Source organism: Cygnus olor, chromosome 11, assembly GCF_009769625.2.
Source record: "Cygnus olor isolate bCygOlo1 chromosome 11, bCygOlo1.pri.v2, whole genome shotgun sequence".
Classification (NCBI taxonomy): domain Eukaryota; kingdom Metazoa; phylum Chordata; class Aves; order Anseriformes; family Anatidae; genus Cygnus; species Cygnus olor.
In genome coordinates, this window is record NC_049179.1 from 12436699 (window position 1) to 12461521 (window position 24823).

Below are 24823 nucleotides of genomic sequence, written 5' to 3' on the forward strand. Positions count from 1 at the left end.
AGGCAAGTTTTCTTAAATAGCAACATTTTAGATTTTGGCATATCCTACTGGGCAGACACTTGGCCTTTTTAGCTGTAGAAATAGCCTGATTCTGCAGATGATAACTTTGCAGCAGACAGGCTTTTCAGAATTCAAACTCCCTCATGATCTCATAGGGTGGAAGCTGACTCCCTTTGTTTCTGGCCTCAAATAGAGAAGACCAAGCCAAAAAAGAGCCTGGAACAGAATTAGGGTGATAATGGAGGGCTGGGGTTAAGAGCTTCTCTGCTTTTCCTTACTCTGGCATGTAAGGGAGAGCAAGGAGGAGGGAGCACGAATCCCTCCCTGCAATCTCTAAATGCAAATTTAATTTTTAAGCAGGTACTGATTATGACCTAGAGGTTTCAGTTTTCTCATAATAAGTTACATGTGCATTTAATTTATACTCCAATAGAAGTATTGTAATGCTTGTTACTTATGATTCAGGGAGAATCAAGAGAAATGACTACATATATCAATATCAGCTTTATTTGTTCTTTATTATTCACCCACTTGTGGTAGTGTTTTTAATAGCTCTGACTAAATTATAAATGATGTTCTGTTATTTAGAAATTTGAAGGCAATAATTGCAAATTATCTGAAATGTGCCAGCCAGCCAATACTAAACATGCATTTACAGTAGCTGTTTTGCAGATTTATAGCTAGTATTTTTTCTATATTTTTTCTTATCACTACAATGTAGGCTGTTATCTCCAACTTGCCTGCTTTTTAAAATATATTAGGATTAGAATTGATAGCTTGCTATCTGTAAATGTAATTTTACAGTATGAAAGTTACAGAAAAGGGGAATCCTAAATGGATGGGGGTTGAGCATCCTTTACAATAGGAGTAATTAAGCACTAGAGGAGCTTGCTGAGAGAGGCTGTGGAGTGTCTGTCATTGAAGGTTTTTAAAACTTTACTGGACAAAGTCCTGAGCAACCTGATCTAACTGTCAAGTTAGCCCCGCTTTGAGCTGGAGGTTGGACTAGATGACCTTGACCTCTTGCAATCTAAATTTTTCTAAATTTAAACCACCAAAACCAAGTCTGAGCTGTACGAAGGTTTGAGCATTTTACAAGTGGAAAAAGTCGTCATATTCTTTCTTTTCTTGAGTTTGCTTATTAAATGCATGGTTTTTAAAATATAGAGGGAAAGCAGTGGGAACTGTGAGAATGGGTATCAGATATCACACCAGAGACTTGAGTATTCAGGTTGTGCACATATATTTTAACAAATAGGTTATATGAACAGTAAGGAGTTTTTAATTCTGATTTTGTAATTAGAATTTTTTTTTTTTCTTTTTCAACCTTTATGATCACTTTTAGTCTCTTTTCATATGACACTATATTTTTTTGTTCTTCTTTTTCCCTCCAATTTCTATTAGGAATAGGAGGTCTGCAAGATGTTGTGCTAAAGTCTGCAACTTTGTCAACTTCACCAGCTTGTCCACCATTTACACCTCTCAACTTTGAGGCTACACCTATTGTGCGAGTAGCTGTTGAACCAAAACATCCAAGTAAGTTTTAAAGGAGAATTCAATGTGATAGCAGTTCAGCTTCCCACTCTTGGTGATGCTACTGATAGAGCTAGTTTATGGTCTATCCATTAAATCAGAGATCAGTCCAGTATAAACCAAATATATGTTATCTAGATGGCATTTTATTGTCCTTGTGAATTCTTCTAGCTGGTTTGCTCATGTCTCAGTAAGTGGGGACATACAGATACAGTCACTATGCTTTTTGTGGTCTTTTTAGCTGTATCACAAGTAAGACACTACATGACACTAACATTTCAGTATTCGTTTACTGTGAAGGTAAGTATACCTTTGGGTTTTTCACTTTTGCTGATCTTCTTCTATGCTATATCATCAAACTCCTGGTACAAATTTGCAGTACTGCTTCTAATTGATTTCTGACCCCTGCCCACATCCGTAGTATATCTCTGTATTTCAATTTCAGTCCAATTTCCATTTCTTGTTGTTAGTAGAACCAAAATAACTGGCTTTCTATTTAGGTACAAAATCCACTAACATTAAAATTACATTTATTTATTTATTCATTTGTGATAGGACAGCCTAGCAGCTATTCGTCGTAGGTATATGAGTAATAGATAATCATATATTGCACATCCTTGTTTGTTAAAGCCGTTCCAAAAGTATTAAGTTTCTAGTTGTACTGAGTGTGGTATTAAGTTGAAAATGGTATTGGAATATAACTCTACTGCACAGTTTTGGTGTTTTCTCTTTTTTTTTTTCCCTTAAGGAAATCAAGTCTTTACATCATTAATGTCTCTTTCGTGGTAACTTCTAAATGTATGATTTGAGCCGAAGTTGTTAGAGACAGAAGTCTCAAAGTAGCTATACCTGTAAAAGTTTCCTGAAAATTAGCTGTTGGTTGCAGTATCAGGAAGATGAGCAAAATTAGGCCATGGCAGGCACAGCTTGAAAGTAATCAATTGTTCAGTGAACTGCATATGGTCTTCATGTGGCTCTAGCATGTCATCTCACGTGGGTGCCTGTACGGTTACCATAAACTCTAAAAGAAAGAAAAGCTATTCTTCCTTCTCAGGGGGCTTAAACGCAGAGTACGAATGTGAAGCTCTTTGTTTAGCTATGATGGCCATGTAAAATGACACTTATTTTCACTTGTTTATTTTTTATGTCTGGTTTTATTTTCTGTGTCTGGTTACTTTTCTTTTATGCACTCAAAAGCTTAGCATTAAATATATAATATTTCTTTTAATAGTCTCCAAGTGAATGACAAATATAATGTCACTCTTTCTTCTGAATATGAATATGCATTCCTAGTAAGCTTGTGGATATTCTTTACCGCATATGTAAAATAAGAAAAAGGAAACATAATTAGTTATATATATATATATATATATATATATATATATTAATTATGAAAGATTGCTGACATGCTGGTTTTGTGCATAGATACAGACCAACCAGCTGTGACTTTTCATTTTTCACTAACTGTAAGGCAACTCTTTTTAAACATCTTTCTTTTAGGGACATCTGTGTTTTGGTTCACTGAAAACTGCACACATTCCTGATCTTTTTCCCCTTTTCAGGTTGTAATAACATTAAAATTTTTCAGTGGCTTCTAGACAGTTTAAATCCTTCTTGTACTTCATTCATTCTTTCATGCTTTTTAAGTAGTCCATATGGGGTATGGTATACTAATTCTATTGTAAAACTCCATAAAACAAAATCTAGCAATCCATTCAAATGCATACCACAGCTAGGATTGTATAATGTGAATTTTGTCATCGGTACCTAAATTCTTGGTGACAAACTATAGGTATAGCTTATATCTTCAGTTGATGCTGTTACTGTTTTCTCAGTATAAGAATATCTTACTTCAAGCGTTCCTTCTTTGGTATTACTGTGTTAATAATACCTTATCTTGCCAGGTGATATGCCTCAGCTGGTGAGAGGAATGAAGCTTTTAAACCAAGCTGATCCATGTGTCCAAGTTTTAATCCAGGAGACAGGAGAGCATGTGCTAGTGACAGCAGGAGAAGTTCATCTTCAGCGTTGCTTGGATGACCTGAAAGAAAGGTTAGAGGTGCTAGGAGGAAGGAGAATTTTTTATTAAGTAACTGTGCATTGTATTTCTTCGACAGTTTGATGCATCTGTCTTTGATTTATATTTTGGTAAAAGAGCAGCCTAATCTACCAACAGCTTTTACCGTTGGTTCATAAGTGTATCTTTTTTAGTTATAAAATTACATGCAGTTGGGCAGAATTGACTAGTTCCCCATTTTTATGAAACTTATGCACCTTTTGAGCACTTGAAAGAAGTTATAAATTGCAGTAGTTTCAAGATTCCAGTTAAGAACATAATGTACAATTGGTACAAAATAAAAATTTTGAGGGGAATTAGGTCTGGCAACTGAACTCTCAAAAATTAGGAAGCAACAAAATAAAAATGGTATGTGCACACTCTTATCCTGTTCCTTTGCACTTGACATTGATTTTTTAAAAAGTTAATCTGTGCTCTTACTCATGACCATGGTTTTTCCAATCATAAATTAATACATGTAGTTTTTTACAATGTTTCTTCAAATGGTGAAAAAACAGTTGTCTGAAACAGTCCTTTCCTATATCTTATTTACAAAAAAAAATCTGTGATACTTCTGTCTCATGTGCATTTATTCTAATTTTCTTTCTAAGCCAAAAAACGAACTTGGTGATAGATGGTTGAATGTCTCTCTGACTGTGCCCATATCACTTCCAGTTAATATCAGACAGTGCTAACTTCCTATGGAAGTTAGAGTGGATCACTTGCAAAATTGAATACATTTTCTTACTGTTATCCTCATTATTACTTAGTGCAACATGTTTATACCACTTCTGAAAACAGACGTGCTTTTTATTGAAACACCTCACTGGAATATAATATGTCAGAATAAAGACAGTTGTGTCTTCAGCAGCAGTTGGCATAGCATTTTACCCCAAGATGTGTAAATGCCTTTATATTGACAATGGTCAAACTCTTGAAAAAATATTTAGTAAAATAGTTGTTATTGGTAATTGATGGGAAAATAAGATCTCAGTGAGCAGCAAGTAGCAGTCCATATATTTACATTTCTAACCTTTTCTTTCATAAACATAATTTTGAGCTTTTTCTGAGTTTCCATGTCAGTTGTTGTGAAGAGAATTATAAGCTGGGAGTCACCAGTTTTTGTCCCTTACCTGTGTTCCTCAAGAAAATGTTGTCAGTGTTCCAAACCACCAAAGCACATGAACACTGCACTTGTAGTGTCATAAGCAGAAACAACAAACATCCGAGGACACAGACTAGCAGGGCTTCCACCACTGACCCACTCAGACTTGACATAGGGTTGATGATGCCTTTTTTCTCACTTGGGTACCAGCTCCCAAGAGGAGTATGGGCAAAGTATATTTACTAGCTCATTCTCCTTCCAGTCATCCCTGAGGACTTACCACATCTTAGTTGCCATTCTTCACATATTAGCTCATGGGTCAAGAACTTCTTCCTTCTTTCACCACCAGTATGTGGAAGGAAAAGTGAAGGATAGGATTGCTGTCTTGTACCATTTCTTGTGAATTACAGTGAGTAATATAGGTGAATTCTGACAGAGGTAAAGTTGCTTCAGTAAACTATTAAACTTTGAAGGGGAAAAGTTGTGGTCTAAAATGCTAGTTACATTAGCTCTACTGTAACCTAAAAAACCTGTTCAGCTTACACAGTGCTGCATCTTTTTGGAACATCGCACTGTAAGAACAGCTGTGCTAGTTCAAATCAAATGTCCATCTAGCTCAGAGTCATGTCTCCAGCAGAGTGGCCTAAAGCAGATGTCTGGGGAAGAGTAAAATCAAAGTAACCATTTGAAAAAATCCCCTACTGATACTTTCCTGGACCTTAATCATTTTCAGTTCAGGGACAGTTCAGGGCCTGTTGTGGTTTGGTTATCAGTTGATCCCTGTCAACCTTCCTTATGCCCCTCATGATTTTGTAGACCTCTGTCATATCCTTGAAACATCTGAAGACGACTTGTACTTTCATACCTTTGATCATCCTTATTCTCATTTTTTTCTAGTTCTATTATATTTCTTTTGAGGGGAGAGAACAATAGTACATAGTTTTCAAGATGTGAGTGAACCAGTGATTAATCCAGTGGCATGTGTGTTTTTTCTTTTGTTTTATTCTCTTCCTTTCTTTTTCGAAGTACATGGTGTTTTTAGGATTTTATGAATTTGAAGTGCATTATCTGGTAATCTGTCTTGTAGTCATATTTGTTCATGAACATCGGTTTCGTGTTAAGGCCACTGCCTTACCTCCCCCCTCCCCCATTTTAAAAGCAATTTTAAAATTTAAGCTAATCTTAAAACTTTGTTTTATAGGTTTGCAAAGATAGAGATTAGTGTATCAGCACCTATTATTCCATTCCGAGAGACAATAACAAGACCTCCAAAAGTTGATATGGTAAATGAAGAAATAGGAAAACAGCAGAAAGTTGCTGTCATACACCAAACAAAAGAGGAGCAAAACAAAATTCCTGAAGGAATTCAGGTTGATTCAGATGGGCTTGTTACAATATCTACTCCAAATAAGCATGCTACTCTCAGCGTAAGAGCAGTGCCACTTCCTGAGGAGGTAACTCGACTTCTTGAAGAAAACAGTGACTTGATTCGAACTATGGAGCAACTCAACACATCTCTGAATGAAGATAAAAAAACTCATGAGATAAATCAGAAGACTATCGATAGGATCAAGGAATTCAAGCAAAAATTAGAGCAAAATCTGCAGGGAAGAAAGTGGAGAAATGCTGTTGATAATATCTGGTCATTTGGACCACGGAAGTGTGGACCTAATATCTTGTTATATAAATTTGAGGGCTACACAAAGTCTGTGTGGCAGTGCCTTGGGAATGCTGTGAAAGAAATCAGTAAATACAAAGACTTTGACAACAGCATAATAAGCGGATTTCAGCTGGCTACGCTTTCAGGTCCCATGTGTGAAGAACCCCTGATGGGTGTGTGTTTTATAGTGGAAAAATGGGAAATTAATAAGGTTGGAGAGATGCTGTCAACTAGATGTCAAGATTCAGGGGAATGTGATGCCATAGAACAAAATGAAGATACTGTTTCTTTAACAAGCAGTTGTACTGTTGAAGTTTGTGGTGAGAATGAACACCAAGACAGCAGTGAAAGTGTTACAAAGTCACCTGAGAAAGTTAGTAAAAACAAGGGAGAAGTTTTACTTGCAGATTGTTATGGTCCTTTTTCTGGACAACTGATTGCCACCATGAAAGAAGCTTGTCGTTATGCTTTGCAAGCAAAACCACAGAGGCTCATGGCAGCAATGTACACATGTGAAATTATGGCTACTGCAGAAGTTTTAGGTAAGAGAAAACCAACCTTTGTCAAGAATTTGCTTTCTGAGTTAATACGTGAGGTTTTACATATATAAAATCTGACAATCAGAAAGTAGAACTAGATTAAAAGATTTGTCAGAGGTTTTTTGTAGTTCTCTAGTAGATTTCTGCAATCACTGTTTGATGTTTGTGGTATTTGTATTCTGACTGAAATTTTTGAATTCTTCACCCTTACCTGAAACATGCATAAATAAGATCACTAAATGTTTTTGGAAGTGCAAGATACAAAATGTTGTCTTCTTATGAAATTTTGTAATATCAACTTCAGTAGGTAAACACAAACAACAACATGGTGTTCCAAAATTCAAGCATCATTTCTATGAAGAGATATGAGGAAACATGTCCTTTTTGTGAACTAAGTACAGAATCTAAGTTAGTATATGCCAAGTCAGTATGTTTTAAGTTAATATAATAATTGATATAGAAGTAAATTAGGAAAAATATAGAATCTTAAATAATTATTACAGTCCAGTTTGGTAGATTTTCTTGCTAGTATTGTCATCCTTGTGGTATGCAAGTTGCTCATTTTGCAAACCCAGTGCATACCAGCTTTGTGTCACTTATTACCTTACCACTTGCACCTACTTAAACTTGTTTTTATGACCTACTTATAACACCACTTAATTTACTCCAACATTTGTTTTTGGAGTTCTCCATGGGAGTTTCTTGCACACTGAATCTGATCCAATATATTGAGATTTTATTTAAAACTAATTTCCGTTGCATTTAAGCTATCAGGAAACTTACTTTGAGCATACTACTCGTGACAGAAATTATAGTATACCCCACACATAAAAATGAAAGATTTGGTTATTTGTTGTAAAAATCTGTTGTCATGCACACAAGCATGACAGCAGTTACATAAAACAAATTGGTCTGCACAGCAATATTTACAATTGTATGTTGTGAAAAGAAATGCCTTTGGATGAGTAACTGTTTTGTACAGATGTATGATCCTGTTCTTTTCCAGAGGTGCTCTTTTGTAGGCCTGGCAAGAGGTGCCCTTCAGTAAGCTTATCACATTACCTTAAACTGCCACATATAACTTCTACATTTTTTAACTGCCTTTAATTATTTTTTAACGTGTAAGGAAACCCAACGAAGTCTAACTTTTGGTATGTTACATTACTATTAGAGCAGCACCTACTTCAGACCGTAAAGCAGCATATGAATTTTAAATCACAAAAACACAACCTAAATTGCTGTTTTCAAAAAACGCCCACTATGCATGATTGTTTATAGTGATGTGATTGACATGCATTGTCTTACCAGTTGTGCCGTAAAACAAAATGGAAATGTGGCTTTCTAATACATATATATGTTTTTAATGAGTGCAACTTAGATGTGTAAGCAGATCAGTTCAGTTTAATGAACGTGAGTTAAGTGGTGATAACTGTGGGCATGCACTGGTTTATTACAAATCTGTTATGGAAGTTTGAGCTAATACCTTGCATCCTCATGAGGGCGAGGGAAGAGCATGCTCGCTATCCAGTAGGACTTAGCAGTTGACATGATAAAACATTGGCTTTTTTAACTTTAGTTCTTTCAGTTGGTGTTCCATACATTGATATTGATACTGTTTTCATTTTGCTGATGTGAGAGATAATTAGTTGGGAAAGGTTTTTAATAGGCTCTGTTGTGGCTTTTGTTTTTGGATTTTGTCAGCTATGCTCATGTCCTTATTCAAAAAATAAAATAAAATTAAGCTCTAAATCACAGCGCTCTAGGAGGCACGGCACATTGCTTCATGTTATCTCTTTCTAAGTTGTACAAGTGAAAACACACAAATTCCACAATGGAAGAGCAGCTCCTTCTTCCCTATTTGCTGAGTTTATGACCGTAGGCTCTTGCAAATGGTGATCCCACTGTACTTCCGCAGTACTTCTATCCAGTATGGAACTTTTTAAGTATATAGGGAATCCAGAAATTGTTCAGCATTTTCCCTTGACCTACTGAAAAATGCTGCAGTATAATAAAGTGGTGAACAGGACTTAAATATTTAAGTAGCTGAACATAATACATCTTTAAAGCGTGTCTGTTACGTACAGATTTATTCTGTATGTTGCAGCACCTTTAAGCTGTTTGTGAACAGCTATTGTTGTTTTCAAAGTAACTAATTTTTGAATGGAAAGTTCTTTTAGCATTTCTTGGGAATTGGTGCTGCTAAAACTGTAGATTGCTTCAGCTAATTAGTGTAGAGGTAGAACTAGTATTTATTCAGTACACTGCAGCCTGCCTGTAGTGGTAAAACTGAAGACCTCATATAACTTCTTTGTGATAACGTTAACTGAGACAACACTCCAGACTACTTGGATGAAATACATGTAGCTGAAAACCATTTAGTAAGATAAATACAGTGTCTTCTGGGTTTTATGTTTTGGAGGAGTGGTCTTCAATGAATTATGGACAGAAAATATGTTCATCTAAAGTGCTTTGTGATAAATGTTGCCTTATCTCATGAATATGTGTGCAAAGTTTTCTAAGTCCTACTTAATTAGAAAAATAAATATTATGAATTATAACATTAATAACCTATAAAGTGGTTTTGGACTTACTTGCTTTAACAAATAGCTTTAATATATGCTGTGTGGTTTGTTCACACTATATAAACAGTGACCATGATGTGATGTTCTTTTCAAAGTGCATGTTTAACTTGAATTTTAAAGCAGTATATGCTAAGCAACAGACACACTGAATTGTGGGCTGTGTTTATATATGACCTTTTCATAGCTGAGAATTTTCCATTCTCCCTGAAATTTTCTCAGACTTGAAATTGTTGAGTTATGTGAACAAAGACTATAGATGCACAGCAAACTCAGTGACTTCTCTTCAGCATGCTTTAATCTTTTCATCATTTGAAATATAGAATCTTAAGTATTTCCTCAATTTCCTCACAAGCAATAAGAAGACTATTGTGCATAGTAAAGGTGAAGTTCAGTCAGAGGAACAGTGAGGATGTCCTGGGAAGGGCATGAGCAGATAAAAAATCATCAGTGATGGTAGAAAGAATACTTCAACCCATGTTTTATTAGAGAAGTACAAACTCTGCAATGATTGCTACTGAACTGATGCTTCATTACCTATGTCTGACAGGAAGATTTAACTGTACTAGCTGTGTGCTTGTGCTAAATTTCCTGACGAAGGACCAGATTCTATATATGGAAAAAAAAAAAAAAAGAAATAAACCCATGCCAACTTTTCCTGTGGTATCCTACAGAAGGCTTAAAATGTATATGCAACTCAGCGTGTGTGACTGTAGTATTTAATAGTATCTTTCTGTCAAGTCAGAATAGCTGGAAAGTATTATGATAATGCATATTTCTAACTTCCAGAAAGAGACAATTTTGCCCAGCTGTTTAAAAGCTACCATTACACTTTAATGTATTTTCAAGTTAAATCTAATATAAAATATTGGAACTTCTTAAGAATTAATATAAACTTGTTCTTCACTCCAAGGTACTTTTAAAGTTAATTTGTACATGTAATACTTAACTAATTATTCATATTTGTGAATGAAGGCATTCCTAAAATATTTTTTCACTATATAGCTTTGCCTGTGTTTTTTTTTGTCTTGATCAGCAGAAATGTATTTTTTAGCTTTTGTCTGAAGATCACATAACCTATAAATTTACAAAAACATTTTAAATACAGATTTACCAAATGCCTTCTGTAAAGTTGAACATGGGTGTTTTCAGAACTACTTTCATCATATGTACAATGTAGTCCAACTAACTGGATATTTGGGAAGGAAAAATAAGTATTATCCATGACAAACTTAAGGATGAATTAATTACAAAAATAATGGAATATGTTAAATATAATCAACACGTAATATATAAGATAAACAAGTTTTCTGTGATTTAGAATAGCACTACAGTCTTTGGGACACAAATACCATATAGGGATATGGTGAGTTAAACTTTTAAAGGTAGCTAAGATGTAATGTCTGAAGCACAGTAGTATTACTTAGCAGTGTTTCTTAGCTGGTAATGCTTCTCAAATATTTGCTTGTAAGAAGTAAAGCAAGTTAGGCACATAATCTGGCAAAGTGCCTTTTATACAATCATATGGCAATTTTTTTAAAATGCATGTAGTACAAGCATTGTCTACAGCCATGCAGGAGTTATAATTTATTAAATATTACTCATATGGTTCTGCACATTGTACTGGCAGAGTATGTTGTTTGTGTAAATTTAATTGATTCACTTAACATTTTACAGGGAAGAATTTGAGCCAAAGAAGTGATGTATTTTACTTAATGCTGAAGTTTCCTAAGTAAATATTTATGTATATCTCTTCATGACTATAAATGTATTGGTGAGCTCACTGAAATGATGTCTTTGCAGGTCGTGTGTATGCTGTCTTGTCCAAACGAGAAGGCAGAGTGTTACAAGAGGAGATGAAAGAGGGAACGGATGTGTTTATTATTAAGGCAGTCCTGCCAGTAGCTGAAAGCTTTGGTTTTGCTGATGAAATCAGGAAGAGAACTAGTGGCCTGGCCAGTCCGCAGCTGGTGTTCAGCCACTGGGAGGTAAAAATATCTATTCACTCCATCTGTTTTGGTGATCTATTTCCTGTAGATGTGGCAGACTGGAATAATAAGCGGAAAAGGTTAAGTTTTGGTCAAGACATTTGATTAATTCCTTTTTGAAACGAAGAGGAAAAAGTACCTTTATATTGATCTTATTTGCTTTTATAGATATGCTGTTCAAAAATGTATTTATATTTTCTTTGGATGGGATGCTTTTTTTTTTTTTTTTCAGTATAAACTAAGTGCTTCACAAATGAAACTGATTCTTCGTAAATTTATTTGCCTAAATTTAATGTGCCTTTTAAAATTAGTTCTTTAATGAACTTGTTTGGAGAGTGGGGAAAAAAAGAAGCTACCACTAATAAAAAAAAAAAAAAATGCAGCAACAAATCTAATGTATATGAAAGTTATCCTTTTAGTAACAGATATCTCAGTATTTTTGTCCTTATATAGTCCAACTCAGCATACATTTTCATACTTAAAGGCAAATGGAATTGATTCAATTCTTTCAAAATCAGGTCTGGTCACAGTAAATGGAGGTGTCCTCAAAATCATTCCATTTGTTCATCTTTGTCACTTAGACATGAACAGGTAAATGTTGAGGTGTAAAGGAAATATGCAGATGGGAAAACTGATAAGAAATGTTATCAGCTGATAGTGTACTTTTTGTTCCTGTGATGGTGGAGTAAGATGAAAAGCCTGAAATCAGAGTTCCTTGTTCAAGACCAGAAAAAAAACTGCATTGTAGGACTATTTGGAAGACTCCATCGAAGGAGCTAAAAATGGGTTCAGGGGCAAGAGTCCAAGTATAAACTATTCATATCAATTGTTTAAAACAATTGAAGTCTAGATTTTTTTTTTTGTCAGGTATTCCTTTATTTGATGTTAGGATCATAAAAGCTTTTGTAAATGGATTAGAAAATCTTACTTTATTGTTATCTTCTGCTTTATTTTTGTGACCTCAAATGTCAAGTCTCTGAGTACAAACAACTACAGATTTTTGAGGTCAGTAATACTCCATGCAGTTTCCAGCTATGATCTGTTTACCTCTGTTTCTCTCCAAAGTATGTGCTGGTTTCTCACATGGTGTGTATTCTTCCTCATTTCCTGTAGCTAAAGCATCTTAATAGGAGGATTTATTAAATACTTCAACAGCAGTATTTCCTTGTTAGCAGTTGCTGTAACTGGCTTAGGAATTTTATGTGAATGCTAATTGGAAAAGGAGCATCTCTGTAAACCAGCCAAGTCATGTGCTACCAAAAGAGTTGGGAATCCTTGAAACAGTAAGCTTCATCTTCCTTGGCAACACTACCTTACTGGCGTTAGAAAGCACAGTGGAAAAGGGACTTACCTGTCTTTTCTCAATATTAATAGCGATTTATTTCATCTTCTTGTAACCAAGACTTATTTCACAGAGACTTGGGGAAGGGAGAAATAGCAGTAGAGTAAGAGATTTAAAAATAAATAAAGTAACAGAGCTATACTGAATGGAGAATAAATAAATAAAGGCAACACCTACAGATGGTGTGTGCACAAAAAATAGCAACATTTTTTCGTGTGTAGCTGGAACAGGTTAGCTCCTTCAAACCAGTGAGTATTGGCAGTATTGCATACAGTAGTTCTTCCAGTTTTGGATGTTCTCATGTGAAGTGCAGCTGGTGAGGTTTTGTGGCTTAACTGGTCTTTTGTCTGAATTCTCTAATATCAGTGCCCTAAAGGAATATCAGTCAGAGGGATGTTAATTCCAGCTAACCGTTGTTCTGTGCCAGTTTCCTTAGGATTGGTGGCTACTGTGCTCCAATACTAAGCAACATCAACCCCTTGTCTCCATGACCTTCCCTTCTACCCCCAAACCATGGCATATATGTTCACACTGTCAGATGTTACAAATTTCACATTTTAAAAAACGTTCAGACAATTGCAGGTATGCATAGGAGATGGAGATTTGAGCAACTGGCAACGTTTTCTAAAAATGATCCTCAGGAGAGATTATAATTACAGCTAGATTGTTAAAATGTAGTGGTAGTAGGAAAAATGATTGTGTAAGCCAGTCAGCTTTCCACCTGGCAAATCTGGCAGTGGGGAGGGATTTTTGTCACTTTGAAATTCATGCTTATATTTTTTCTGACAAAATAAACCTTCTACTAAATTACTAGCAATGACTATGTGTAGTGACGGCAGAGGGAGTGTTTTCTACTCTCACATCATCAGCAGAATTGCTAAATAAATACCATTTGCAGAATCCAGTGGTGGTATGACAGAGAAGCCAGCAAAAATGGTTTGTGTCTCAGATCACAAGACATTTGTGTAGCTTTTCTCTTTCTTCTCCTATAAACAAAACAAAATAGACCTACCAGCTTTCCTCAAATATTAGGTATGACTTCACAATGTAAAGTTACTCATGAATTGTCAGTGTATATACATGGTAGCCTTGGCATATTCATGAAAAGTGCAAACATTTTATTTGAATTCCGATTACTTAATGTATCATTCTATAAGATACACTGTGAACTCTGTGTAATCTCATGCTCTTTTTTCCCTAAAGATGAATGGGGAGTGTGGAAGCTGCTTGATTTTGTTTTACATTTGCTCTGTTACTGAGTGTACATTTGGAGCCTTAACTGCACTCTATCCAATCCCTTCTATGACATTCTGAATTAATTCTAAGTGGTGTTTTTTCACTGTGCTTGGCTCATTAGCTGAGTTGTTAGAACATGGGTTTCTCTACAGAGATTCCTTCTACCGTGTACTCATCCTCATTTTACAGATAGTGAAATACCACTTTTTGGTATTTTTAAAATTTCAAACAATCTCATAGAAATCATACATAAAAGTATGTTTAAAGAAATGACATTTGAATTCTTTTATTATTATTATTATTGTTTCATTAATATGACTTGTAGACTATAAACACAGGACAGCCAATGATAGAGCAGATATTTAAATGGAATCTTTGGGGCTCTCTGGAAATGAAATTACCATTTTTTTTCAAGTTAATGAATGTATTTTGTATGGTTCAGATCACTTCATCCCCAGGGGATGGAGCAATAAGATCTATCTTGTCAGATAGTGCTTTTTTTAATTCATTTTTTCTGTCATGCTTAAATGTATTTCTACCTGTAGAGGATGGCACTAAATAACCATTAGTGGGAGCTTTCAGTTTGGTCCCAGATTAAATAAATTAATTTTAGAAGGTAGTTGAGTATTTTCCTTCTGATATCCCTAGGCAAATGTTAAGTGTTTTGGGTTTACTAGGCCATAACTAGGCCATATCTTCTTAGCTTTCAGTATAAGCTTTCTTTTGAATTCTCAGTTTAAAATATATAGCTTTGTGATAATTACAAATGCCTTCTACTTTTTGTATTTTTGAATTAATAATAGACTTGCTATTAGTATTTGTTCTCACTTGATTCTTTGCAGTTACTCATTGCACTCAGTCATGTCATTTTTTTCTTAGTCATAAAGTTATTTGAGCAAGAAGATATTTGATCACACAGTGTTTAGAATAATGGAGCTCTAGTCCCATTTGGGAAATCAGTGTTATAGTAAAAATAATGCATGTGGCTCTATTCAAATTATGATTGAATTATCAGCAACTGCAGAAATTGTCAAAGATAACTACTTCTTGTAAAGCTGTGAAATGTATAGTATTCCTCCTAATGCATCTTTTAAATTGCATTGATTGTTTTTTGTTCTTGGAGGAGGAGGGTGAACTGCAAACACATTTAATCTGAATTCTTTTTGAGTATTCTTTCCATGTAGAATAGTGTCCTGTGTAGAATAGAGTTTACCGTAAGGCCCTGGAGAAAGGTAAAAGAAGAAGGACTGTAGGTAATAAATGATAAGAACATGATGCAGTCTGAATCACTGGAAGTCTTATATCGTGAATTTTAATTCATTCATTCCTAATTGTACAGCTCAAATAGAAGATAGGGGCTTAATACAGAAGTTGTCCGGTGCAACTGTTAGGCCTGCATTAAACAGGAAGCAGGCTGAAGTAATGAGAGACTATAAGAATCTGTGAGCCTCTACTATGTATGAATTGTGACTTTACATCGTTGTGCAAGTATTGGCTTACGCATGTAAATGAATTCTAGGAGTAACCTGGAACCTTTCAAATATGAAAAAGTCTTTATATTAACCAGAGCATCTGAAGCTAATTAAATAGTAAATAAAAGTAGTAGTGGTGTGGCTTTAAATTTCCTTTTCAATACACGTGTCTTAAGTAATAGGAAAAAAATGTATCAGTAAAACCACAGATCTCCTTTTTTCCTTCCACTGCTACTGACTGAAGTCAAGGCTAAAGCTCAGCTGTCGCTGAATGAGACACAAACAAGGACAATGCTCTTGAGCCAAAATAAACTAGCACAAGTTTATTTTAAAACTAAATGTGTAAATGTTCATTATTACAGTATTTATTGAAAGACATGATGTCATATCTGACTTCATGCACTTTAAGGCCTAGGCCATGCCCTTTCAGTATTGTCAATGAAATTTGAGTTCTTCTGAAATAATTCTCGATGCTCATGTTACTTTGTAGGGAATCTGCACACCTTATACAGTCCTGTAGATTAAATGTTTAAAGCCTGACTGTAAGTTACTCCATATTCCCTTAAACATCCTTTTCTAGAAAACTAAATGTTGCAAATCTGATGTTTTTTGGATTTTTAAAACTTTTGCAAGATGGCTATAGAATGGAAGTAAATTAACTTTTGTATTGGATATATAACTTTCCTCTCTAATTGTTTTTTTTTTTTTTTAAATCATATAATTTACAATCAAGAGCTTTTGAGAATAATACAAGGAATACACAGAAATAAAATTGGGAGACTTTGTCAAGTTGTGCAGTGAGCAATCTATTTTCACATTTTTTTAAATGCCTTTATAAAGTTATACATAATAGTCTTGAGAAAATGTATTTATGTGTTTGATATATAAGTTGATGTATAGTGATGCAAAGTGGCAATATTCTTCTGTGAAGCTAAGGTTTGAATACAAGATAGTCAAATAATTGGTAAAAAGGGAGGCTGAAAGTGAATTGCTTTTGTTTTGTTTCTTTCAGGATATTGTATAGAGATTAGCTATTTATAAAATGGACAAGCTGGTACACAAAGTATTTGGTATAATATGAGAATTTGTGTTTTAACAACATAACTGTGACTTTTTATTTTCAGAACATTTATGTGTAGGTGCTTCTGTAAAATTCTTTAGCATGTTGTAGATATTTGTCCTCCCACCCTTGGCCACTCTAGTCCTCTTCTCCAGCATGATGTTTTGTGTAAGTGTTCCAGGTGCTGAGCACTCCCACAGCTTCTCAGTACTCCTAGGTAGGAAAGGAGGTGATGCCTGCTTCCCACTGTGATGAAATGGGTGCAGCGGCATGGAGAAGCTGAATCTGCTCAGTCTTGCTGGGTGTCCTTCCTGGTATTCCCTGTTCTGGAAGCTCACTGCCAGTATCCAGACTTGTCTAGCACCATGTAGTTATGCACAGCGGAAAAGCACTTCTACAGCACTACACAGCTTGTTACCAAAAGCTCAGTTTGGAGGTGACAGTTTTTCAAGGTCACATTTCATATAAACCTCTGCAAATTTCTGCCATTTTACCTGAAAGGTAGAGGAAATTTCTGTTTGACAGGACTGTTCCAGACATGTAAACTACACGCCCGGGTACTCCTTTAGTTGTACAGTGTTTACCATTATTAAGTGCTGGACACCATTTGAACGGTCAGTGCTCTTGAAGCCTTGAAGTATCTTTCTAGGATTGATTTTTCTAAAGCAGAAAGGATCCTGATACACTGATACATACTCTCTGAAACTGTGCGTAGTAGTTATTTTGAAGTTGGTTTTGAAAAACAGCTTCTGGCATAATGTTTTCCTGGCATGCAAAGGTCTGTCCATCATAGTGTCCAAGAACACTGAATTTTTTAGTTCTTGTGCTTTCTTACTAAGTGGTTCACACCAGCCATAATGTTACTTGCTAGTCTTAAAATCTTCATTGGACAGTGCAAGACTGCTCTCTGAATTCATGGTCCAACTAAAGCATTTTCGGTGTCTATGCTATTTTGCTAAAAGGAATTTTCTGTCCTCATCAAGCAGTAAGGACCAGTAGGGGAAGTGCTACTAGGAACATGGCTGTGTTCCCAGATCTGCCTGACCTTTTGGATGACCTAGGCAGATCCTGTCTGTCTTTGATGCTTCTCTCAACCTTGTTTTGCATAATTAGGCTGCCTTAGGCAGAGGCTGTTTCATACGGTCGTTTTGTGAAATACACTAGACAATGGGACCCAGATCACTATTGGAACCATCTGGGTGCCACTAAAATGCAAACAATAAATCATCCTCAAATTAAGGCTTAAAATTCCAAGTCCTCTTGAATTGAAAGTAATTTGTTCTAACTCAAATCTTATTGAAAAGTTTGATTAATTTACATAATCATTTGCAGAACTTAGTACACACCGTATTGTCTTTCAGTATTAAAATAGTACTCATACTATTAGCATTTTTATGAGTTAATTATTACAGGTATTCAGATTATGTCTGAAAAAGATACAGACGTGCATTGTTTGAATATTTAGCATGTAGGTTCTTAGGCAAAAAGGAAAATGACAGCTGTTTAGCCTGTTGCTCTGCATGCAGTTACTAAACAAGTCTTATGAGACTTCATTGTTTGGGTGTGTTAGTTTGAATAGATGTGATATTTAATGAAACATTGTACTTCAGAATGATTTCTTTTTCTCAAGAATACCTTTACATTTACATTATTTGAAGTAATCTAATCTTCTTTTAAAATACCTAATCCCAGTTGATTTCATTGTAAGCATTGTTTTATTTATACCTAGAATTAGCTCTTAGTTCTGCAGTGAGCTCTGGAACACATTCTTCAGGATGTATTTTACTGACTTTTTTTTCTTTTCTGCTCTGGTCCTGTGGAGTTTCCAGGATCCACAGTAAATGCTCTCTGTTAGATGGCTATATCATTTTCCAGAAGGATTGATCCATGTAGAATCTAACTGATTGTTTAGGACTCTATCCAGACAAGAACTGTCATGGATTCCAGAGTCTCCTTACGTGTTTCCCATGAATACAAACAATAGTTCAGGGGTTAAAAAGCTTCACAGATCTGATTCCAGGAAGCCCAGACCCACCATTCTGATAGCTACTACTGTAAGCAAATTGATGGCAATTCTCTTGGAGCATTATATGGATTTATTTATTTTTTTTTGCTTCTGCTTTCAGTGTATTAGCAGAGTGTGGGGAATGATGGATGCCACCTGCTATGTGCATCTGCTTTGATCCATTAATGTTATGTGAATAGAAGAAGGACAATCTAGTCTTGTGCCCTCACCTTCACTTACAGAATTGGAACTTCCAAAAAAAGAAAACTTCCTACTTTTTTTTTGTGTCGCTGTGTCAATAACACGTCTGTGTAGTTACATTAGAGTTCTGTTTACATGGCTGTTTGCTGACTTCTTAAAGGAGATGCACAGCTGATGCCCCAAGTTCCAGCTGAGTCAGTAGATCCGGCTTTGTCTTTCTCTTTAATTACCACAGTGTTAACTACAAATAGTATGTTCCTAATTGACCACATCTTCTGCAATATGTCTACACCATTCAGTTGGGCACGATCCTCATAAACAAAAATTCTCAAAAGTTTCTGTAACTTGCTCCAGAAGCGGTAAGTAATGCATAAGTTATTTACACACGCTGAGGCACAAAAGTAGCTGCTGGAGGTACTGATGTGGCTTTCAAAACCTAATTTAAGTCTCTTTCCAGTGCTGCTCTGCATAATGCAGTGGTACAAGGTTCACTCAGGATTCGGTACCCCAGCACTGCAGTAAATTTGCAGGTTTGCCCATTAGTTGCTAAATGCTAAATTGTATGTACAGAGCCTCCAGTTATCTCAGCTTTCCTGAGAGCTAGAGATAATGAATAATTGCTTTCAATGAAAGAAGTATCCAGTATAAAACTTAAGTTAACATTAGTAGAAAAAGTCTTTTGTAAATTAATGGAAGAGCCAGTCTGTTAAACCTAGGGATTTTCTTAAGCATCTATCACTACAGTATATAAATATTTATAGCTAGCTTAGACTTGCAAGTTCAGTCCTATTTGGACTTCTCTTTTGCATTCATTCTTCAAGAACCACCGTTTCTCTCTGAGCATAATTTGTGTATGTTAGATTTCTTGTTAATGCGAAAGAACTTCATCAGAGGGGATAGTAACAGCCTTTTAAGTTGTTATAGTTTGTAGCTGTGTGATCTCCCTCAGCAGTGTGTTCTGGAGCGCATCCATGGAATATGAATCACTTTTTCCCAATTGTGTGCTTTGTCTTGAACTTGGAAATTTTTGTTTGTTCAGCTCTTTAGACAGGTTGTGTATGGGGAAGTCTTTGGTATTTTTCCAGCATGATGATGATTAAGTATGAACGTCACTACAACCTGATCAAATCAACATGCAATCTGTGCCCAGAAGTTGGGGGCAGGGGAGGGGTATGACACACGACAGTTTTCACTGTCTCTTTTCTTTATTTCAAGTGTATAAAGTAATGGTAAAACTTTCAAGCTCTCAAAAGAAGAGCAATTTTTTTTTTTAAATGATATATTCTGTCAAGGAATCACCTTTAAGTTTCTAGGCATTGGTTAAATGTCCCTGTATAGGGCATCGGAATGGGTATGACTCAGTCCGATTCTTCTATGGTTAGACAGTCGTTATTTTTATGTTAAAAATAAATGTAAAAACCTAAGTTTGGAAACCAAAGTTTCATAGCATTTATTTCTGAGCTCTGCTTGCTTTGGTTTTCAGCCAGACAACCCTATGCATGTTCATTTACCACCTAGATAAATGAGATTGCATATCTCTTTTTTCATGTAAATGATAACCCATTTAAGTTACCAGGATTATGTACATACTTAACAAATTAGAACTTTTTTTAGGGGCTTAACATACTATTTTGAAACATTGAACCTACAATATTCCCTAATAAGAAATAACCATCTTCTAGCATAGACATTTTCCTAACTTCCTGTAAAATGTAATTTCTCTGATTGTGCTAGGTGTTATTTAGCATTTGAGGTATTAAAATAGGACTTGACAATTTGATGTTTGTAAGCAAATTCTCCATCTTAATCCATTTTTTTTTATTTTTTAATTCTTTCTTTTCTGGTTTGTGTTACTTAAATAGACTAAGAAATTTTGCTTGGCTTGAAATAGCATATGGCAGTTAAAAGTATTTGTCAGAAGAAAAGGTTTGTAACATTGGAAGAAGTTTATAACACTAAGTTAAAATTGATAGTTTAGGGAAGTTTGTTGCATCCTTGTTATTTTTTAATGTTAGTGCTAATATATTTCAGAAATGATCATGGTGTGTTGTCCTCAGTTATTGTCATAACTATCACTGTTCTCACAGTAGTTAATACTTACCTGCATTCCTTTTCCCATGAGGACTTTGTTTAAGAAATGGATGCAGTGTTGTCTTTGTTTTCCTAGTAAAATTATATTACCTGTAACTGCATCTAGTGAGAAAATCTGTGGTCATTTAAGTGAAATAACTACTTTTGAAGATAACTAGATGTTTGGCATACTCTATGGTAGTCTGAGAAGTGCAGGGTATATAGGATGAACTGGGATGAAGATTTGTCCAATCATTCCCTGATCACGTTAGATCTGAAATCTCTTCTAGCGGAGGGCCCTTGAGATATTAAGCTGCAAGAACAGCTCTGTAAAAGACAGAAACAATGATATTAAGCCATATGTCCGTTTCGTAGGGTGTGAAGAACATAGGACACAGAAATGAGCAGAAACCTTCAGTTCTTATAAGTTCTGATAAGATCATAGTGACATAATATTCTAAATAAGAAATTCTTTCTTGGAAACTGATAATTTTCTGAGCACAAGTTGGTGTTGTTTGTCGACTGGCAATTAAATTTGTTTTTTAAAAATCTGTACACATATAAATGCAACCAAATTAAAAAAGCTATCATATGCTTCCTGTGCAAATACTACATAGTGTTTCTAGGTCGTGTTTTCAGCTTAAGTAGCTAATAGGCTTTCCAGAAAACTCTGCCTCCTCTACTTTCATGTTGTATACTTCAGAGATTAAAATTACCTCTAATGTACTAGTAAACCTTTGCTTTGTCTTACGTTACTTTTTTTTTTTTTTTTTTTCCTTCTGTCTTTTTATAGATCATTTCAAGTGACCCGTTCTGGGTACCAACCACCGAGGAAGAATATTTGCACTTCGGGGAAAAGGCAGACTCTGAGAACCAGGCCCGCAAGTACATGAATGCAGTTAGAAAACGAAAGGGACTTTATGTAGAAGAAAAAATTGTGGAGCATGCTGAAAAGCAAAGAACTCTCAGTAGGAATAAGTAGCTGCGTCTGCTTCCTTTCCCTCCTGACTCAGCTAAGTGCGTGTGGATAATTTTCTATGCAGCAGATTCAAAATTCCATCTGGACTTGTTCTTTTACACCAGTTTTCTTACACATGATAATGTCCATGGCTTATGTTTTGAAGAACGTAAGCCTTTCCAACTTTTATACAGAGAGAATAGTTTATTTATTTAAATAAAGCCTAGGTATATTCCTTGGAATTGGTCTCAATTTTTAGAACTTTCTGCCCTGTTGCTCTCACGGGATTAGGAACTCCGAATTTAATTTTTTTCTTTCTGATTTATCAGATGAAATTGCATTTAGAGTTGGTTTGCTAGTCTGTTGCAAATAAACTATGCAATAAATTTAGCTTCTTAATGTTTTTGACTCTATTTTTAAAATTGATTTTCATTTCTATAATGTATTTGTTGCTCACAAGTACTTTCCATAGTTACCTATGTGCAAACAGATGTAAGCCTACCAGAACTTTTACTCTGTTCCGCATGTAAACAGTCATCTAAATCAGGTGATGCTCTCTCTGCTCCCAGGTTGTAGCAATGCATCTTCTTTAAACCAGAAGGCAAAAATAGTACACGTGGAAAACTAAGCACTGCAAACCAGGCAAGGTTTTTCTTTTTTCTCCTCCTTAGAAAAACATAGTGTAAAAAAGTTTACATGATTATCCTAAGATGGGAGCTGCTGTCTCTGAACTAGGCACACAGCTATCCCTGCCAATCCTGTTTGAGTGTTTACAGACTCTTTGCAGAAATTTCTACCCGTTCATCCTGTTGTGTTGAATTCAGTGAAGGGAAAACACTTGCAAAAACATACAAAATGTCTTGCTGTTTGCAGGTGTCTGGGATGCAGAAGTCTCCAGAATGATTCAGACCAACAGTTACAGGAAAAAAGTTCTGAAAGGATGTAAGTTTTAGTTAAGAAAAATGGAAATCATGGACAGGAGAAGAGAAACATGGTGCATGACCTACCTTCTCATTTGGCTGTTTTGAGTTGTAAAAGGGAAGGACTGAAGAGATAGCTGTCCTTGAAGTGTTTCTGATACTTAGTTAAATGAATGGGTAATTAAGTCCTTGAATCTTGCGCTGACCGACTTTCTGCTATATCTTGTGTTTACTATTGGCAAAGTGTTCTGTTTCAGCTAACCATGTAAACAGGCTGTTCTTTTCTTTCTAGAATATAACCACTTCTTTAATTTGTGATGCGGTGCATTCCTTTAGCACCAACTTGGCCTTTCTGAATAAATATTCTGTGTGTGTCAATTAGTGCAGTAGGCAGAAGTTAACTCATATCAGTTTTGCTCCTTATGGGAAAGGAAACTGTTACTTGTTTCACAAGCAGAATGATTCTGAATGCTTAGCTTTTATTTTAAATAGCAGCTTTTTCTTTTCCAGTTTGTTTGCTTTCATTATGGAAATGTTTCCTTTTAAGACTGTGCTTATGAATTATTCAAGCAAATGATATTTGCCTTCCTTAGAAGGCTGTTCCATACATTGTTGTTGTTCTGCAAGGGGTATGTCTGCACAGCAGCCCTATTAGAGCTTGTACAAATATACTTAGGTAGTTTGTGCATTGCCAGCTGTATATCCATGGAAGGCATTATAACTGCCTGCAGAAACTGCTTAAGACATAAATAAATGTTTGTGTAATGAGATCTTGGCTACTTACAGCTACACTGCTAGCTGAATCCAAGATAGAGTTAGGGATGTCTGGCCTCCAGTCAGAAGAGTGCTTATATATTAAGTAGCTCTTCAGAGCTGCGTAGGTTGCTCGTTGTTGTGACTATATAATTGTTAACTGTAATCTGCTATACTCGTGTAAACAGAAAAATCATTAACATAGATTTTAAAAGATTTAGCTTTCATATTTGGTTATGTCATATTTTCAGATTTTTTTTCAGATTGCATCTCAAACAGCATGAAGATGGGTTTGCAACATCCTGAATTAATTCTTGTTATTTATAAAGAGGGAAAGCTCCGCTAACTAGCAGAAGAAAATCAACCTGCAAGTGCTAGATCTGTTTTCTTCAGTAATGGTTTCTAGTGCAAAGATAATCTAATTGCTTACATACAATGAATCTCTAAACATATAGCTGTTTTTTGCCTCGCTTTCTTATATATACATAACTTTATGACATAATTTTGGAAAATGTCTGCAAAGCAAGGTAAATAACTTGCTGATGGAGCAAGCCACAGAAAGGCTGAATTGAGTGGTATCCATTATATCATTTCATCTTCCAGTGCCAGTTTTATTGCTAAGTATAATACATATTTAAAGTGAGTGTACACAGCTTTTAAAATACTTTATTTGTATAAATGTTTAGTATATTTTTAACTTTAAAAAAGGCACTCTTCATGTGATTTGGCTCTATTGAATTTACTAGAATCAAAGCTCCTTACAACCAATAATTTACAAAAGCACCAATAAACTTCTAAGTGGTAATATATATTAGAGAATGATAATTATTCATTGGGCAGATACTCCAAATGATTCTACTTTGTAGAAAGAAAAGAAGAAAGAAAAAAAGAAAAAAGAAAAAAAAAAACACAAAAAAAACCATAAGAGCAGAAGCTATATTTCTCCAGGGGGAGAAAAATGAAGACTAAGCTGTGGCCAGCAAGCTCCTTCCTGTTTTCTCTGGCTGTGCTCCTTTTATCATCTTGCTTTAAAGATCTTATTTTTCTTCAGCACTAATAATTTAGGTGATTGACCATCTTTTTCCACAGATTTTTCTTTTCTTTCAACAAATTTCTCTTACATTTTAAAGCAGGAGTCCAAAGGAGAAATCAAAGTGTAACTGGAACGTTGTGCTGCATCTTCTTTCCTATTACCCTTCAGTTTAGGCCTTCAGCTGCACCTTCAACATTACTGTTAATGAGGACAGAGACAACAGAGATGCAAAATATTTTTGAACCAAAACAAAATTCCCAAATTAAGTCTGAATACAATATCTCAACTTTCTGCTAACCTTACAAACTAACTT

The 24823-nt window shown here is 35.2% G+C and overlaps 1 protein-coding gene across 3 annotated transcripts in view; it reads left to right on the top strand.

Annotated features, from left to right (window-relative positions):
* EFL1 (elongation factor like GTPase 1) overlaps window positions 1–22190 on the top strand; it is a 71746-nt gene extending 49556 nt beyond the window's left edge. For all 3 annotated transcript variants that reach the window (XM_040569585.1, XM_040569584.1, XM_040569586.1), the window contains exons 16-20: window positions 1405–1536; window positions 3438–3585; window positions 5896–6896; window positions 11276–11460; window positions 21640–22190. In XM_040569585.1, the coding sequence (XP_040425519.1) occupies window positions 1405–1536; window positions 3438–3585; window positions 5896–6896; window positions 11276–11460; window positions 21640–21828 (1655 nt within the window). In that variant the 3' untranslated portion in view covers window positions 21829–22190. The remainder of the gene's footprint in view (window positions 1–1404; window positions 1537–3437; window positions 3586–5895; window positions 6897–11275; window positions 11461–21639) is intronic.
* Window positions 22191–24823: the final 2633 nt, after the last annotated feature.